Source organism: Aedes albopictus, chromosome 3 (assembly GCF_035046485.1).
Source record: "Aedes albopictus strain Foshan chromosome 3, AalbF5, whole genome shotgun sequence".
NCBI classification, from domain to species: Eukaryota; Metazoa; Arthropoda; class Insecta; order Diptera; family Culicidae; genus Aedes; species Aedes albopictus.
The window spans coordinates 113764306-113782768 of NC_085138.1; the positions used below are offsets into that span (position 1 = coordinate 113764306).

The window sequence follows — 18463 nt, forward strand, 5'->3', positions numbered from 1 at the left end:
CACACTACTGACTGCTTGGCGTCCCGTCGTCGGAGCCCCGCAGAGAGAAGGGGAAAGAAAATCGCAAAAATCTAGCAAAGCGAGCGCGCGAAACTTTGCTGCTGCCGAACTACCGCACACTACTGACTGCTTGGCATCCCGTCGTCGGAGCCCCGCAGAGGGAAGAGGAAAAAAAAATCGCAAAAATCTAGCAAAGCGAGCGCGCGAAACTTTGCTGCTGCCGAACTACCGCACACTACTGACTGCCTGACGTCCCGTCGTCGGAGCTCCGCAGAGAGAAGGGGAAAGAAAATCGCAAAAATCTAGCAAAGCGAGCGCGCGAAACTTTGCTGCTGCCGAACTACCGCACACTACTGACTGCCTGACGTCCCGTCGTCGGAGCTCCGCAGAGAGAAGGGGAAAGAAAATCGCAAAAATCTAGCAAAGCGAGCGCGCGAAACTTTGCTGCTGCCGAACTACCGCACACTACTGACTGCTTGGCGTCCCGTCGTCGGAGCCCCGCAGAGAGAAGGGGAAAGAAAATCGCAAAAATCTAGCAAAGCGAGCGCGCGAAACTTTGCTGCTGCCGAACTACCGCACACTACTGACTGCTTGGCATCCCGTCGTCGGAGCCCCGCAGAGGGAAGAGGAAATGCACCAAATGTTTCTAACAGAAGTATAACACAATTAGTTATAAATATCAGGATTAGTTAGAAAGATGTTACATTTTTGTTTGAAACTTCTAGTCGGGTACACACCAGGCACCTGGGCTCCAATCTCCTCGTCATTGATGCGTTACAGGTAATCGCTACCGCTTATGTCATTTTCTCTGCGTCAAGGTTTGCGTCGCTACTTGTCCGGAACGCCACGACAAAGACGTCCCTGTCGAAGTCCTGGGTCTTCCATTTCAGTTTCAAGGTCTTTGTTCGTCTTGCTACCGTGGAGGCTCGCCGGCTGCCAATGCTGTACAGGATCGCCTGATAATCGCTGTGGGAGCCCTCCTCGCTAACTCTCCAGTTCATGTCTTAACTACAGAACTTTAGAACTGAGATTGACAAACATGATCAGCCCCCATACGTAAGACAAAAATCCGGTGTTTGTGGTACCGTGTCTACAAGTGTTCACCCATGGTAACAAAAATGGCACCTTTGCCTCGAATAAGGTAAACCGCACACGTTCGTGGTTTTACGTTAATCGGAATTGACTATTTCGGACCCTAAATGATGAAACTTGGACGGTGCGCTGTGAAACGTTGGAGAGTTGTGTTTACATGCTTGACCGTTAGAGCGGTTCACATCGAGGTCACGTGTAAGAAGGCAATTCGTAGGTTTATTACCAGACGTAGGGCACCTGAAGAGATTTATTCCGATATAATGGAACAATTTTGTCAGAGTAAGTCGAGAGCTACGCAATGAAATTCCCTGTATGTGACGGAAAATTTGTACGGAATAGATGGAACTCTGTACAGAAAACTTTGGACAAAATTTGGCAAAGATGGATCACCGAATATCTTCCAATGATTACGAGGAAGACCAAATTGCCGATGAGCGGTTCAGGAATAGATGAGTAGCCGTGTGGTACGCACGTATCCTGAAAAATACGGAAAAGTGCGTCAAGCAGATGTTTGTACACAAAGCGGAGTCCTGAGAAGAGCTGTGGCTCCACAGAGGATAACGATGGAAGGACTAAAATGATGACACAATCAGCGAATGTCAGGAAAGGGAGAGACGATTAGGTTAATGTCACTGAGCAAAATAGAATTACTATACCTAGATGTTGACGTAGTAGAAAAAAAACATCACTTCTTGCTAAAATATTGAATTTACGTTGATAGCTTTTTTTTATATTTGTGTTGTTTGTTGTTATATATTTACGTTGATAGCTGTATAAATTAACATTATTGTAATCCTTTAACTTATCAGCTTATCGTCGAAATATTTGTTCGACCATTAAAATCTGTCAAAGGATGCAAATTCTTAGTGGAATTCAAAGGAACAGTACTTAACGCGATTTTCTTTTGATTTTCATTAAAATCTTGAAAATTTGCTCGTGAAGTTCGGTGTTCATGAAACACAGAAAAAGTCTTTGCCTCAAGAACACCGAACTTCACGAACAACATCTTTTAGTAGGAATTTGCAAGCATTAAATCTTTCTTTGATCCTCAGAACGCCCGTAACATCTAGGAATGAACTAAACTTGTTGAAGACACTGCTTATCGAAATTTGATAAACCAGTTGGTTGTGGCTTCCGATTAGCTTTAGGATATCGCGTACTGCGCTGTTCGGATCTGGTGAATTTCGGATTGCTGTAACTGTTCACTGGGAAACTGCCATGTAATGTTGGTAACTTTTCTTACGCGACGTCGGCAATTTGATTTTAAGTATGTCGTGTAAACTTTTACACGTAAAAGATGATTCTAGCGTGAAAAGTTGCTAGCGGGAAGTGGAGGCTCAGATGCGTTGAAATACATGCGGAACGCTGGGTCGAAGCTCTTTCCGATTACACAGCGTAACAAAAATTAACTTTTGGTCTGTCTCAAAAGCAAACTTATGTGTCTCCGAAGGATTTTGGGCCGCTGAATCCGAATCCGGGCTCAGATTTGCTCTAACACGTCACAATTTTGAGCTATACCTCAATTTATAGGGCAAAATATGCGATTTTGGGCTTTTTTGACTGCAAGCCATTAAGCAAGGAAATATTTTTTTAAGCAATCAAAAGGTTAATTGGTCAATTAACATCTAAATTAACGACTCATGCAAAATATTTCATTTCACCAAATCGAATTTGATAGTTTTAAGTGATTTATGTTAGGTGTTAGGAATTTCTTCAGAGATTCTTTTGGGAATTTTTCATTGGATTTCTCCATGAATTTATCCAGGAATTTTTCTACCAGGAATCCCTACAAAGAATCTTCCAGAGATTCATCTATAATTTCTTTCTGGAATTCGTATAGGAATTACTCTGGAGTTTCTCCGGGAATGCCTCCATGCATTCCTTCAAGAATTCCTCCAGTAATTTCTCTAGGGAATTTTTCTGAGATTCCTTCGGAGATTTCTCCAGGAATTCCTCCAAAGTTCCTTCAAAGACTCCTGAAAGAATTTCTTTAGGGATTCTCCCAAGAATTCCTGTAAGGATTCATCCAGGAGTTCCTCCAGCGTAATCCCCAAGAATTCTTTCAGTGAATCCTCCTGGAATTCATCTAGGGTATTCTCCTAGAATTCCTTCAGGTACTTCTCCTAGGTTTATTCCAGCAATTCCGTCAATGATTCTTCTAGGAATTTCTCCCGGGATTCTTCCGGGGATGTTAAATCAGCGAACATCTTATCATCGATACAGCCAATTCATCGAGCCCCCGCCGAACGAATTGACACACTGTATAAATAAATAAAAAGAAAATCGGGTTAAGTACGGTTCCTTTGAATTCCACTAAGAATTTGCATCCTTTGACAGATACGTATTTCGACCTCAACTGTAAGGTCGTCTTCAGTGTCTTGTACTTGACTCGACTCGATCATCAACACTGTATAAGATAATTGGAACAAAGAAAGAGGTGGAGGGATTTTCTTCACCGGAAATTTGAAATATGAAAATTTATCTTAATATTTGGTAAATAACCTAAATGAGATTCACAATACATATAACAAAGATTCGTCTTCGTCTCATCCACAGGCTTCCTGCTGGGATTCGTCACCTCCCTGGAGCTGTACATGGCCCTCCGTGTGATCATCGGTTTCGCTTCCATGTCGGTGGCCGTCGTAAGCTTCGTGCTGGTCGTCGAGCTCGTCAGCGGCAAGTACCGGACAATCATCGGTATCCTCAATATCCTTCCGGTGGCCATCTCGTACGTTCTGGCAGCCGCTATCGCTTTCTTCACCCGCGACTGGCGGTTGATGCAATTCGTAATTACAACACCGGGAGCATGTCTGCTGCTGATGTGGTACTGGTGTCCGGAGTCTCCACGGTGGTTGCTGGCTAAGGGACGAATTGATGAACTGAAAGCAATCATCGATCAGGCCGCCCGGGTCAACGGGTTCAAGCTTCCACCGGGATACGAGAAAACACTCCAGGTCCCAGAAACGGAAACCAGTGGCGATGTGGTATCCGTGTTCGATCTGTTTCGGATGAAGTTCCTTAGAACAACCTTGGTCATGCTGGTCGTCTGGTTCGGAATCGTGCTGATATATTTCGGAATTACGCTGCACCTGAGTAACCTTGGAGGGGACATCTACCTCAATACTGTGAGTATACAGACATACAAAAAGTAATAAAGTTTGACAAATAAATCACACACAATGATCGAATGACAAATCTTATTTGCACCGTAGCTATCTAATCTGAAACTAATTAATTGTGATTATCGAAACTAATCACATTCGACGCACATGAGTACCAACTTTCCTAACCTTTCCTAACTTTGCCTTTCCTTTCCTAACTTTGGCTTACATCTATCTTATATGTATGTTCTCTCTTCTTTCCGAAACACAGGTCCTTGCCGGTAGCGTTGAATCGATTGCCATCTGCCTCAGCATAGTGGTCGTGCTGAAGCTCGGATTACGTGTTAATTTATTCCTCTACATGGTCGTCGCCGGCCTGTCATGCATCCTGATGAATTTCATCCCGGACGGGAACCTTTGGGTGATAATTTCGCTGGCTATGATAGGTAAGTTGGATTTTTCTTCTGCCCTGCTTTTCTACAGATCCTTTGAAGATAAGTTCGCAATTGGAAACGATAGGTAGGTCAGTACAAATGTAATTTAGCAAAATGTTAGTTTGATTGCGTAGTTCTGCAATCGTTCAAAATAGTAAATGGTATGAGAGGTTTAGAAATGTTGCATTCAATCGGACATCTTTGATTCAATTCAGCAACTTTGATTGCATTTATAGACTGTTGCAAATAGTTAATGCAGTGCAAACACCAGCTGTAATTAGGAAATATGTCATGTACAAAGTAGAACATTTTGAAATTTCAAAGGAAACTCACTTCCTTCATCATTTTACTTTTTGAGACAGTCTACAGCTGTTACTAAGAGATGCTCAAATGAAAAGAAAGATTGTAGCAAAGAATGACGGAAAACTTTCAGCCTCATACCACCGTGCGACGAACGTGACACCGCCTGCCAACTTTAATTAATTAACGAGTTACATAACCTCAAAAAAATCTCAGTCAAGAAGGTAGGAGTAGGTAAATCAATTCATCTGCTGTCGCCGTTCGCGACTAGAATTAAAGTCAGCCATACAATAGGGAAAACTTCCAGCCGAAGAATTTTCAGCTATCGAATCAGACATTAGTGGAACACGTCGCCTTTTGTTCTCCATCCATCCTAACTGCGGCATCCATCGAAGCCGCAGCCAGATTAATTAGCATTTAATATAGCGAGATAGAATACTAAGGGACAAACATGTACCCATTAAGCTAACATTGGTACCTTCAGATACAATGTGTTTCCTCACGATCGATTTGTTTGCATGTGCTTTATTTACTTACAGTCAAGTGTTCCGTAGGGGCGTGCAATGCTATCATTCCGACGTTTACGGCCTACCAATATCCTACCACCATGAGGAACCTCGGGGTCGGTGCCGGCAACTTTGCCGCCGGCGTTGCGCTCATCATCGTGCCGTACCTGTGGCTGCTGGTAAGATTATGTCATCTTGTATTGTGGTTTTGTAATTGTGTTTAATTCTTGATAAGAATAATTCTGATTCAAGACAAATGCCTACACAGTATTAGAACCGTGCAATCTGTGAGTAAACATAATATCATTGGGTAGCGAACCATTTGGGCAGTGGCCGGTATTTTGGGCACTCTTCGCTATAACTTAGTCAATTCCAAACCAATTGACTTGGAATTTTGTACACAGCTAGATACCATACCTATCTCACCGCGTTTCAAAAAATGTGTCAATTGACTGAGTTATAGCAGAAAAGTGCCCAAAATAGGAGCCCTGCCGAGATGGTTCCACTTCCCTATGTGGACCCGCTATAGCTAGATCATAACTCACGAATAGTATGTCCAATTTTTAAAATAATAGAGTTTTCTTGGACAAACTGTAGTTATGTGGATCTATAATAGGGTCTCTACCGGAACTTTTGGAATTTCTGCAAAAATCAATTTCAAGATAACGCCAGGAATTTCCCTAGGCATTCCGCCAAACGTTTTTGATCACGGTGTACCTCGAAAAAACTTCGTCAAGAGCTTCGTAAAATAAAAACTTATTGTGTTATAAATTATAACTTATAATCAGATCAAAACTATAACAAAACGTGATATAAATCTTAAATACAATATAACTAGTTTCTATCATAACTTGATATAACTTAGTACATACCTACCTTGATACCTTGTTGGCTACAAAGTAGCTTTACTCCAATGCCGAGCGTATAGTAGAGCACCATCTTCGTCGGTCTTGGGCGATGTTCCTCCAGTTTCCCCGAACGTGTAGGGATCGTAGATCTTCTACAACCGCGTGCAGCCAGCGAGTTCGCGGCCGCCCACGAAGTCGCCTACCTCTACCGGGTTCTCTGCAGAATATTGTTTTCGCTATTCTTTCTTCCGACATTCGCACTACGTGTCCAGCCCACTGAAGTCTGCCGTATTTTATACGTTTCACAATATTCGCATCTTCGTACACTTGGTACAACTCGTGATTCATGCGTCTGCGCCACACTCCATTTTCTTGTTTCCCACCGAGAATTGTCCGCAGCACTTTGCGCTCAAAAACTCCAAAAGCTTTTCGGTCTACCTCCTTTAACGTCCACGCAACCCGTAAAAGGCCCTATTCGCAGCTGCAATACGCCTTTTCACTTCACGGGAAACGTCATTGTCACATGTCACAAGTGTTCCAAGATAAACAAATTCTTCAACAACTTCAAACACTTCCCCATCAATCACTACCTCAGCACTAACACCACTAGGCCTGCTTCTGTCTCTACCCGCTATCATGTACTTCGGCTTGGTAGAGTTAATCGTCAAGCCTATCCTCGCTGTCTCTCTCTTCAGAGGAGCATAAGCTTCCTCCACTGCCCTACGATCGATGCCGATGAGATCAATATCGTCCGCAAAACCGAGGAGCATGTGCGACCGTGTGATGATAGAGCCATTCCTCTGCACGCCTGACCTCCTAATCGCTCCTTCGAGTGCAATGTTGAACAATAAATTTGAAAGAGCAGGGGGATTAATCCATCCAAGGTCACAAACGACGTAGACACTTCGTCCGCGATCCGAATACTTGATTTTGATCCATCCAGCGTTGCGCGTATCAGCCTAATTAGTTTCGCCGGAAAACCATGTCCTGACATTATCTGCCAAAGCTCATTTCTTTTCACTGAATCGTACGCTGCTTTAAAATCAATGAACAGATGGTGAGTCTGCAAGTTATATTCCCGAAATTTATCTAGGATCATCCGCAGGGTAAACATTTGATCCGTCGTTGATCGGCCCTCACGAAAACCAGCCTGGTATTCGCCGACGAAGGACTCCTCAAGAGGTCGCAGTCTGTTGAACAGGACACGCGACAGTATCTTATACGCCGAATTTAAAAGGGTAATCCCTCTGTAATTGGCACACTCCAGTCTGTGCCCTTTCTTGTAGATTGGGCATATGAGGCCATCCAACCAACTGGTGGGCAATTCTTCATCCTCCCAAATCTTTATAATAATCTGATGGATTGATTGATGTAGCTGCTCGCTTCCGTGCTTAAGAAGTTCGACCGGGATCTCGTCCTTCCCAGCAGCCTTGCTGTTTTTCAGCTCCTTAAGGGCCTTTTTAACCTCATCCAGTGTTGATGGTTCCACTGCTTGACTGTCATCCATTATGTTAATCCTGTTCCTGGGTGCTACTTCGCTGCTACCATTCAACAAATCTTCGAAGTGCTCCTTCCACCTGGCTGCCACCATTGTTTTGTCTGTCAGCAAATTTCCTTCCCGGTCATTGCATATGGCGGGCACTGGCGCAGTCTTGTGCCGCGCGCCATTGACAGTTGCATAAAATCTCCGCATATCGTTCCTGTCCATACTTTCCTGCGCTTCAGCAATAACACTCTCTTCGTGTTGCCGTTTTTTCCTGCGGTGGATTCGTTTCGCTTCTGCTCTTGCAACCCTGTACCGCTCTCTGTTCTGCCGGGTACCGGCCACTAGCATTCGACTTCTGGCGGCATTCTTTTCGTTCGTCGCTCGTTGGCAATCCTCGTCAAACCAACCATTACGTTGGCGTCGCTGAGCGGTACCAATCACCTCTTGCGCTGTTGTTGTCACTGCTTCGTGGATACTTCCCCACAAGCTGTTGACATCTCCAGATCCGTTGGTCTCTCCTATCCTCTCGTCTAGCTTCTGATGGTACTGTGCAGCAACCCCTTCGGCTGACAAGCGCTGGGTATTGAAACGCATCGGACACATTCCACGCACTTCTACACCGCGGTTTTTGAACTTCATTGAACGATATTTCAAAGCTCTTGCTGTCGATTTTGATTCTTTTTGCATTAAAATGAAGATAATGAACTATATTTTTCGAATAGTACCTGAAACTTTGAAAACTGCTTCAAAGAAGTAGCAAATTTCTTGTCGTTCGGTCAAAATTCGTCATTTTTTGCGATGGTGTCCCGTTACGCTGTATTAATTGATTTTTTTTCGAAGTACAAAGATCCAATTCCCAATTAGTAAGCAGAAAATGAATCTGCTATTCAAATCTGATCGTTTGATATGCTGGTTAGCATGTATTTAACAACATAACAGTTTTTGGAAGCAAAAGTTTGATTCTCGCGCAAAACGTAACGCGTGGAATGTGTCATCGTCCTGTTGTTTCTTGAACTCGTGACTTAGTACATAATAATCAATAATACTGTCAAAATGGCATAGAATCAAAATTAAAGTATATTGCTAATTATTTGTATCATAATTCGATACAAATGTTATATGAGCACCAAAGATTTCAAACACAATTAGGACACAATGAGTTTTAAATACCATGGTCATTATTATTATGTTACATTTGTGTTAGAATTTTCTAGTCGGAATGGGAACAAGCATTTAGTGGTGATACATAAACTCTTGCTGTTTAGGAACTGCCGAATGTGGCCAGCGGACATAATCTCCGGATGAACCTGCTACAAGTGCTATACATATTGTATACTGGGGTTCACATCCATAATTCATATTTTGCGTCCTCAAATATTGATTTCAGCGGTATGGTGTCTTAGAAGAATTTGTTCTCCCCAGGAACATCTGAAGGAATCCAAGCAGGAATTTCAGCATGAGCATGAGCATGATTGACCGCCCGCGGTTGCTCCTCTGTTATTACAAGGACAACTGCATTTACACAAAGAACCAACAGGTGATGCTTGGGACTAGCTCTCTCCTCATTGTGTAACTGCTGGAATCCCAATACTTTAAAGAATTTCAGCCGGTATTTCAACAGAAACTCCTGAAGAAATCTCTTCAAACATCATTAGAGGCATTTCTATAGGACTCCTTGGAGGAAATACAAGAAGGATTTTATAGGAATCCTTGGAGAAATTGGATAATGTGGAATGTGGAGAATGTAATGCTACAGAAGCTATTTCTGGGATATCTACAGTAATCTATTCAAAGATTCCTCCATTTTTTTTCTTCGAAATTCAGTAAGAATGTCTGCTGGGTTTCCTCCAGGATTTCCTGATGTGATTGCTCCCGAGATTCTCCCAAGAACTCATGCAGGAATACCTCTGGGATTACCTCTAAGGATTCTAGCTGGGATGGATGGAATTTTTTTCGAGGGATTCCTTCAGTATTCTTCTAGGGATTTTTAGTAGTTTCCTTTTCACATTCTTACTGGAGATCCTCTTCAAATTCTTTTGAAAATTCCTGTTGAAATCGCTCCCCGACTTTCTACTGGAATACCTGCTGAGGTCCTTTCAAAAATTCCTTCGTAGGTTTTCCTCCTGGGATTTTGCAAAAGAGTCCTCTTGAAATTCTTCCAGAAATTCCTGCTATGATTCTTCAGAGATTTCTTCAAGGATATCTCTAGGAATTACTTTTGGAATACATACATAAATTCTTGCATTTTCAGCAGGAATATCTCCAATTATTGCTTTTTAGAGTCCTCCATGAACTCCTGGAAGATTCCATGCAGATATTACATGAAAAACTTTAAAGAAATTCTGGAGGAAAGATCCCTTAAAATATTCTTTCAGGGAATGGTTCTGGAATTCCTGCAGATTCCTTCCGAAGGTACTTTTTCGAAGTCTGAAAAAAATCCCTAGACAAATTTTCCTAGAGATTTTTTTATGGATTTTTTCCAGGGATTCTCAAAGATGTTTTAACGAATTTTTTGCTTGTAATTCCTTCGGGATATACTCCGGAAGTTTCGGTAATTTGGATTCTTCAACATTCTTTCAAGGATTCCTTCGAGAATTCGTCCAGTGATTCTGTTAGAAATTCTTTCAGGGAGTCATCCTCCAATGATTTCATTACCCAATTTACACCGAAAACATAATCAGAAGTCTTAAACTAATCATTTTGTCCTATAACAGTTGTTTCAAAGTTTTCCAAAACAAATGTTGTCTTGTATAAGCCATATTCATGATTCCAAAAACTAGTCTTTAATGATCTCTTATTAAAAAGTCGTATTTAAGTAAATATTTTGTCTTTTCAAACAAATCAATTTTGTTGGATATGTTCTAATAACGTTTATTTTGCCGCAATATGACAAGTCTGATTAAGTTTTATATTTGTCTTAATATGTTCATCAAACATATTCTCGGTAGGGACTTTCGGCTCATGAAAATTCGAGCTGTGGCTTCGTCGTATCTTCACCTTAACGTTTCGCTAATAAATGCAAATACATTACAACACTCCAATTTATTGGGTTTTACATTACAACATATTTCCTGTATTGCACGCGAACTTTCAATAGCGAACTTTCAATAGATTCTTCTCTATACTACTGCCGTCCAACTTACCCGATTATTGTAATAAATATATAAACTAGCACAATGTTTTGCAGCTCACATTTATATTTTACGACATAAAATGGCTTGAGTCTTCCTGTAAGAGTTTCTTTAAAGACCACTTCAGACCACTTACGTCAACCCGTAGCACTATCAGGAGGATTTGTTTTGCTATTTATAATAATGGTATAAGTTTGCTTGAATAAGATGAATGGGGTCAATAGTGACGTAGATCGCAAAAGATCCTTGAATTTCTTCATGCCTACCACACGATAAACAACCCGGGTACCCAAGCAACACACATGTTATAATAGAGTTACGACAGCGCAAGTTTTGGTTGTATAGAAGTTTATTTTACGTAATTCTAACGTTGTGTTGAAATAACGTAAAATAAACTTCTATACAACCAAAACCTGCGCTGTCGTAACTTTTATATAACATGTGTGTTACTTGGGTAGAGGCTAATGGCAAACAAAGGACAAAATAATAACTGGTTTTGCCTTCATATCTCGTTTTGCCATTCTTCTGTTATTATGAAAAACTTAAAATGGCAAATCAATAGCAAAATATACAATCATAGCAAATCTTGTCATTGATATGTTATTCATGAATAATGCTAAATAACACATCAATAACAAAAATTACTATCATGGTAAAACTTGCAATTTAGCATATTTTATCATGAATTGTATAAAATATCAAAACAATAACATAATTTACATTCCTAGCTAAATTTGCCATTATTTTGATATTGTGAGAAATTATTTATAAACATTAGGCACCATAATATATTTTACTCTTAATATACCATTAACTATTATATTGTATATTTCAAGCATAACTTTTCAATTCGACGTATCTCGCAAAAGTAAACAAATCCGGATTCTCAGCTGTGTATTTGATTCGCAATGGATTCTATTTGATGCACATCAGTTTATGTTAATTTAGAACTCAAACAATTCATAGAAATAGCTCATTTTACCTTTCTTCTGCTACTTTGAAATAATAACTGAATCTACCATTATTTTAAAAAAGAATTCGAACAACTAAACCTACCATTATTTTGACCGCCACATAAACAGCTAAATTTGTTCTTATTCTGTTATCAATAACTCAAGAATGTCATATTTTGTTATTCACCGATAACAGTTAATTTGGGTCTTATTTTGTTATCAATATCTCAATAATAACTTATTTTGTTCTTCAATTTAATCCGCATGCTTTACCATTACTTTGTTATTACAATGGCAAAATAAGTTATTTTTAAGTTTTTCTGCTACCAAAATTTTGTTATTATTTTTGTTATTTTAACTCTTATTTCAAACAAACAAATAACACATTTTGCCATTCAAACATTCTGTTTTAATGGTAAAATTTGCCATTCTTTTGCCATTAAGCTCTACCCGGGAAATGAAAGCCCCTCTACAGCTCAACAGACTCAATATGTTTGATAAGTCGTATTAGAGTAATATTTTCAGTCTTACTTCCAATACTTGTTTTGGTTAAGTTCTGTCGAAACATAATATGTTTCATTTGTTCTTATGAAGTCATATTGAGGGTTGCTGCAGTATGTATGCAAACATGTGTAACATAATGACATGTTCAGTATGTTTCATAAGTCATATATGAGTAACATTTTCAGTCTGTCTTTCAATACTTGTTTTCGATGAAGTTTTTGTTAAACATAATATGTTTTGTTTGTTTACATTAAGTCATATTGATGTTTTTTCAATAAGTAAACAAACATATGTAACATAAACTAAAGTCGTCATTTTTAGCTAGGCTATGTTACACTACCGATCATAAAAATGTCGATATGATGTTCAATATGTAATAAATTAGGAATAAAAACTATACTTTTACCGTGCCAATGCTCTACAGTTTTGATTGTATTAATTAATAAAATTTCAATTGGCTCGACGGCATACATCAATTTTATCATCCTGGAAAAACTAGTAGTGTACCATATTTCTAGATGGAAATCCTTATCGACTGTCACCGCATTTTTTATGAAAAAAATACCCATTTTACGAACCGACAACAATGTTGATGATGATATTGATTTTCACGAGGTAGTGACACTACCTCCTGTCAAATTTTCGTTTATAAAATCAGTCCAAAAATGTGAAATACATATTCTTCTTCTTCTGACGTTGTCAACACTGGACCAAAGCCTGCTTCTCAGCTTAGTGTTAGTCTACGAATACTTCCACAGTTCTTTATTTAGAGCTTCCTCTGCCAATGTCAATTTTGCATGTGTATGTCACTTTAAAATTTCTTCATTCGTATCCATACAAACTGTGATGGCTATATGTATGACATTGTGAAAAGAATATTCTCAATTTACATTTACAAATTTTCCAGATTGGTAAGCATTAAGCTAATTTCTAATCATATCTCGAATCATTTAGCATGCCGTGTCCAAGTATGCCATTTATTTTTTCATTAATACTTTTAATATTTATAAAATATCCAGTCAAATATCCCATTTTTATCCATGACTAGCTGGCCCGGCAAACTTTGTCTTGCCCGGTTGTGGTGGTTTGACAACTATTGAGCTCAAAATATCACCGCACTCTAGATTGGTTTCAGTTCGATCGTGTTGATTTCCTTCCCAGCTCATGAAAAATCAGTACTATATCAATTTTCTTACATTTCTGGTTGATTTTCATAACTTTTTTTGCATATAAACACAGCCACCATGAACACGAATCAAACCCTACATAAGTCATCCTAATCGGTTCACCCGTTCGTGAGTTTTGTTGCCTCAAAGGAACTTCAAACTCATTTTTATATATAAAGATGTATGATTTTTTTGCAGGAATTAGAAAAATTATTTAGGAAAACAAAGCACTTTAGGTTACACATGTTCAAGTTAAACGATGGTTTTAATTTGTTTTATTTTATTATCCTTCAAAGATACGTGTTTATAAGGCGCATTAAATTTATCGAAGTACAAATGCCTATTTCACAGAAAAAATGACTCACACCACAATTTCTGGTCATAGAAAGCCAATTTTAAGTTGCAATAGTTTAGCTGAAATAATATCGCAAGCCATATTTTGAACTTGAATAGTTTTTTTTTGACATTTTGAAACTTAGTTGAATACGGTTATGCAACAAACATTGATTACGCTTTAGAAAAGAAACTTAATTTTCATCCTCAATTACAAAAAGAAGACGTGTAGTTTGTTTATTGAAAGTTGTCAGAATTATGTATGGTAAAACATACTAAAAAACATTATCAAGTTTGCTTTGATTCATATGATTATAACATCTCAAATATGTTACCGAAGCTCCACCTTCTGCGCTTTTTCGGTCATATATCTGTCTGAAAAAGGGTTTTATTGTTATGAACCAAAACACAGTAACTGGTCATATTGGAGTCGAAATAATTCCTATAGAACATGTTGTGTTACTTGGGTATGAATTCCTCCACAACTCCCTCAATGCATTTTTTTAAGGATTCATCCTGCATCGAATCCTGTGCAAATTCTTTAAGTAATTTCTGCAGAGATTTCGTCAGAAAGCTCTTGGCATTTCTTCGGATGTTTTTACTCCAGAGCATACATTATAAATTCATCCATCAGCAACTTCTCCAGGGGTTTTTCAAGGACTCCTCCAGAGATTCCTTCACGAAGGCCTCCAGGGACTCCTTCAATAACACTAGTTTACAGCATTATAGAACTCAGTAAGTTGATGATCATTATTAGTAAACAAAGCAACATTTCAAGATCTCGGCTTATACCTTATGGCATGAACATTGGGCCTGATACGCGTTGAAGTCTTGGCTGCTTGTATTCCGGTGACGAAATTCAAGTACCTACAGGATATACTTGATGAAATCAGGAATTGCCCAGAAAACTCGATCGCTTCGACGACGTACTAATAGTATGTACACTCCCGTTCAAAAGTTTGGGGTCACCCCCTCAAAAACATGTCATTTTTTTAGGCCCATATCTCCCCCAATTTGCGTCCGATTTCAAAACCCTAGGTTTCATTCAAAAGATAATAAGTCAAAGAAACTTTGAACATGATTTAAAAGAAATTTTTTCCAAAAATTTTGTATGTAAACTTAACCCAAAGTTGCCAAATTTTCTAAAAAATGAATATAAACTTACGGCAGTGTCGCTGGAAGTTGGGTCGACCAAATTTTAAGATGAGGGCGGTAATATGACCCATTTTCTATTAGCTTTCAACTGCTTTTTACAGAACTTAGCTAGCTTCTAGAAAAAAAGTTATTAAATAAATTAATCCTCGATGTCATCGGCCAAAAGTTTGGGGTCACCCCTCAATATGATGTATCGGCCAAAAGTTTGGGGTCACTTTCGTAAAACATGGAAAAGTGATTTGGTGATATCTTCGTCATCTATAGTTCAATTTTAATTATTGTTGGCTCATTTCAAAGATAATTAACTAAATTTACGTTTGATGTCTTCAACTTAACGTATTTAACGATTTTTGTATATAAAAATGTTATGTAAAGTTAGCACATTTTACCACGCTTCAAAAAATGAGGCAACTTTACGTTAAGTTTTAGTATGTAAATTTCAACAAATATGTGTGGTTCAATGTCTATGCATTAAGTATCATTCATTTTGTTTCAAATAAGCCAAGAAGAATTAAAATTGAATGAAAGATGACAAAGATATCATCAAATCACTTTTCCATGTTTTACGAAAGTGACCCCAAACTTTTGGCCGATACATCATATTGAGGGGTGACCCCAAACTTTTGGTCGATGACATCGAGGATTAATTTACTTAATAACTTTTTTTCTGGATTTTTTAGCTAAGTTCTGTAAAAAGCAGTTGAAAGCTAATAGAAAATGAGTCATATTACCGCTCTCATCTTAAAATTTGGTAGACCCAACTTCCAGCGACACTGCCGTAAGTTTATATTCATGTTTTAGAAAATTTGGCAACTTTGGGATAAGTTTACATACAAAATTTTTTGAAAAAGTTTCTTTTAAACCATGTTCAAAGTTTCTTTGACTTATTATCTTTTGAGTGAAACCTAGGGTTTTGAAATCGGACGCAAATTGGTGGAGATATGGGCCTAAAAAAATGACATGTTTTTGAGGGGGTGACCCCAAACTTTTGAACGGGAGTGTAATGCTATGTGTAGCTCCCTGTAGCATAACACCACAATATATGACCTGTTTTGCGATAAAAAAATGCAAATCTCCCCTACTATAGGTCCCGTCAGGGTATCCCGGAGGTTCCGGATGTGGCTAAAATGGTCAATGACTATTTTCATGGTTATAGGAATCCTATTTACGGCAAATCCTGAGGAAAGAGCTGTCGCACGGTATTATTATTATTATTATTATTATTATTATTATTATTATTATTATTATTATTATTATTATTATTATTATTATTATTTAATATAATTCATCCGACAGTTAAGTCTACATGAATGTTAAGAGGTAAAAATTACAACACAAATATAAAACATCAAAAAAGGTCATCTTAATCTTCTAATTCTGTTGCGAAACTTGTAGGAAGCCTCGAATTCCGACTCCACCGCCGAGAAAGCTCTAATAATAGACGTGAGCGGTTCATTGTAGCCGTAGTCTGTACGATGATACCTGGTCTGCAGTAGGGAAGAAGTCCGAAGCACGCGTTGAGGGATACGAAATTCTAACTGCGACAACAGATCTGGGCAATCCACTTCGCCGTTCAAAAGCTTCGCGGCAAAAGTTGCCTGTTGAACCCGTCTTCGATGCTCCAAAGTGTCCAAATCCAGCAACTGGCATCTATCCTGGTATGGAGGTAAATTAGCCGGATCGCGCCATGGCAAATGTCGCAACGCCAGCTTCACGAATCTCTTCTGAACACGTTCAATTCGAAGTATCCATGTTGTTTCATATGGACTCCAAACGATTGCGGAGTTTTCTAGCAGTGGCCTTACCAAAGAGCAGTATAATGCTTTTAAACAGTAGGGATCTTTAAAATCACGAGCGATTTTGGAAATAAATCCTAGTTGGCGATTCGCTTTCGATATTACTGCACTGTAATGTAGACGAAAATCAAGTTTTGGGTCCAAAAGAAAACAGATCGTTCACTTTGTCTACTCTGTTTAGCTTAACTCCATTAATGTGGTAATCAAAACGGATAGGTTTCTTATTGCGATGAAATGTCATCACCACACATTTTGTGGTACTGACGGTTAGTCTACATCGCCGGCACCATTCTACGAAAAGGTCAAAAAGTTTTTGAAGACGATGACAGTCTTGTTCCGTACGCACGACGAGGTAGAGTTTCAGGTCATCTGCATATTTCAGTTTGCACTTATCACCCACAACATCATTAAAAAACAATGTGAAAAGCAACGGTCCCAAGTTGCTTCCCTGAGGCACACCAGACGTACTGGAGAATGGTTTTGAAACACATGAATCAAGCTTCACACGGAGAGTCCTATCGGTCAGGTATGACAGCAACCACGTCTTAAGAGATGTCGTAGCACCAAGCTTAGCCAGTTCATAAACCAGAATCCTATGGTCTATCTTGTCGAAAGCAGCTTTAAGATCGGTGTAGATGACGTCGACTTGAGTGTTATGTTCCATAGCCGTAACGCACGTGCTGCTTCTGCTTCTTTTAATTACGTAAGCAAAATCCTCAACATTTAAAAATGATTCTTCCTAAAAAAATCTCTTGTTTGGTGGAACTTTGGTATCCTGCCTGAAAATTCTATGCTTACACTATCTCGTCAAAAATTTATAAGACATGCTTATTTTGAAAATAATAAACGTACAACTTTGTGTATTTTTATTGGCATACACATTCGGGGACACTGGGTAGACTTGATCCCTTTTCCTCAATTTGCCTGTAACTTTAAGGTAAACACAAAACTAGATTCGATTTTTGCACATAATGGCAGATAATCGTCTATTGCAAGTTTATTTTAAACAGAAGGACTTGAAATAATTGTTAAAGTTTTCAAAATTGGGTTTTCAAGGAATTATTCTAATCTAATCTAATCTAACACATACACTCCCGTTCAAAAGTTTGGGGTCACCCTCTCAAAAACATGTCATTTTTTTAGGCCCATATCTCCGCCAATTTGCGTCCGATTTCAAAACCCTAGGTTTCATTCAAAAGATAATAAGTCAAAGAAACTTTGAACATGATTTAAAAGAAACTTTTTCAAAAAATTTTGTATGTAAACTTAACCCAAAGTTGCCAAATTTTCTAAAAAATTAATATAAACTTACGGCAGTGTCGCTGAAAGTTGGGTCGACCAAATTTTAAGATGAGAGCGGTAATATGACCCATTTTCTATTAGCTTTCAACTGCTTTTTACAGAACTTAGCTAAAAAATCTAGAAAAAAAGTTATTAAGTAAATTAATCCTTGATGTCATCGACCAAAAGTTTGGGGTCACCCCTCAATATGATGTATCGGCCAAAAGTTTGGGGTCACTTTCGTAAAACATGGAAAAGTGATTTGTTGATATCTTTGTCATCTTTCATTCCATTTCAATTCTTCTTAGCTTATTTGAAACAATATGAATGATACTTACTGCATAGACATTGAACCACACATATTTGTTGAAATTTAC

At 38.7% G+C, this 18463-nt stretch overlaps 1 protein-coding gene across 1 annotated transcript in view; it reads left to right on the top strand.

The window, feature by feature from the left end:
• LOC109430479 (organic cation transporter protein) overlaps nucleotides 1-18463 on the top strand; it is a 177338-nt gene that overhangs the window by 136899 nt on the left and 21976 nt on the right. Inside the window, exons 3-5 of the mRNA XM_062860730.1 lie at nucleotides 3649-4217; nucleotides 4465-4639; nucleotides 5467-5612. Of these exons, the coding sequence (XP_062716714.1) occupies nucleotides 3649-4217; nucleotides 4465-4639; nucleotides 5467-5612 (890 nt within the window). The remainder of the gene's footprint in view (nucleotides 1-3648; nucleotides 4218-4464; nucleotides 4640-5466; nucleotides 5613-18463) is intronic.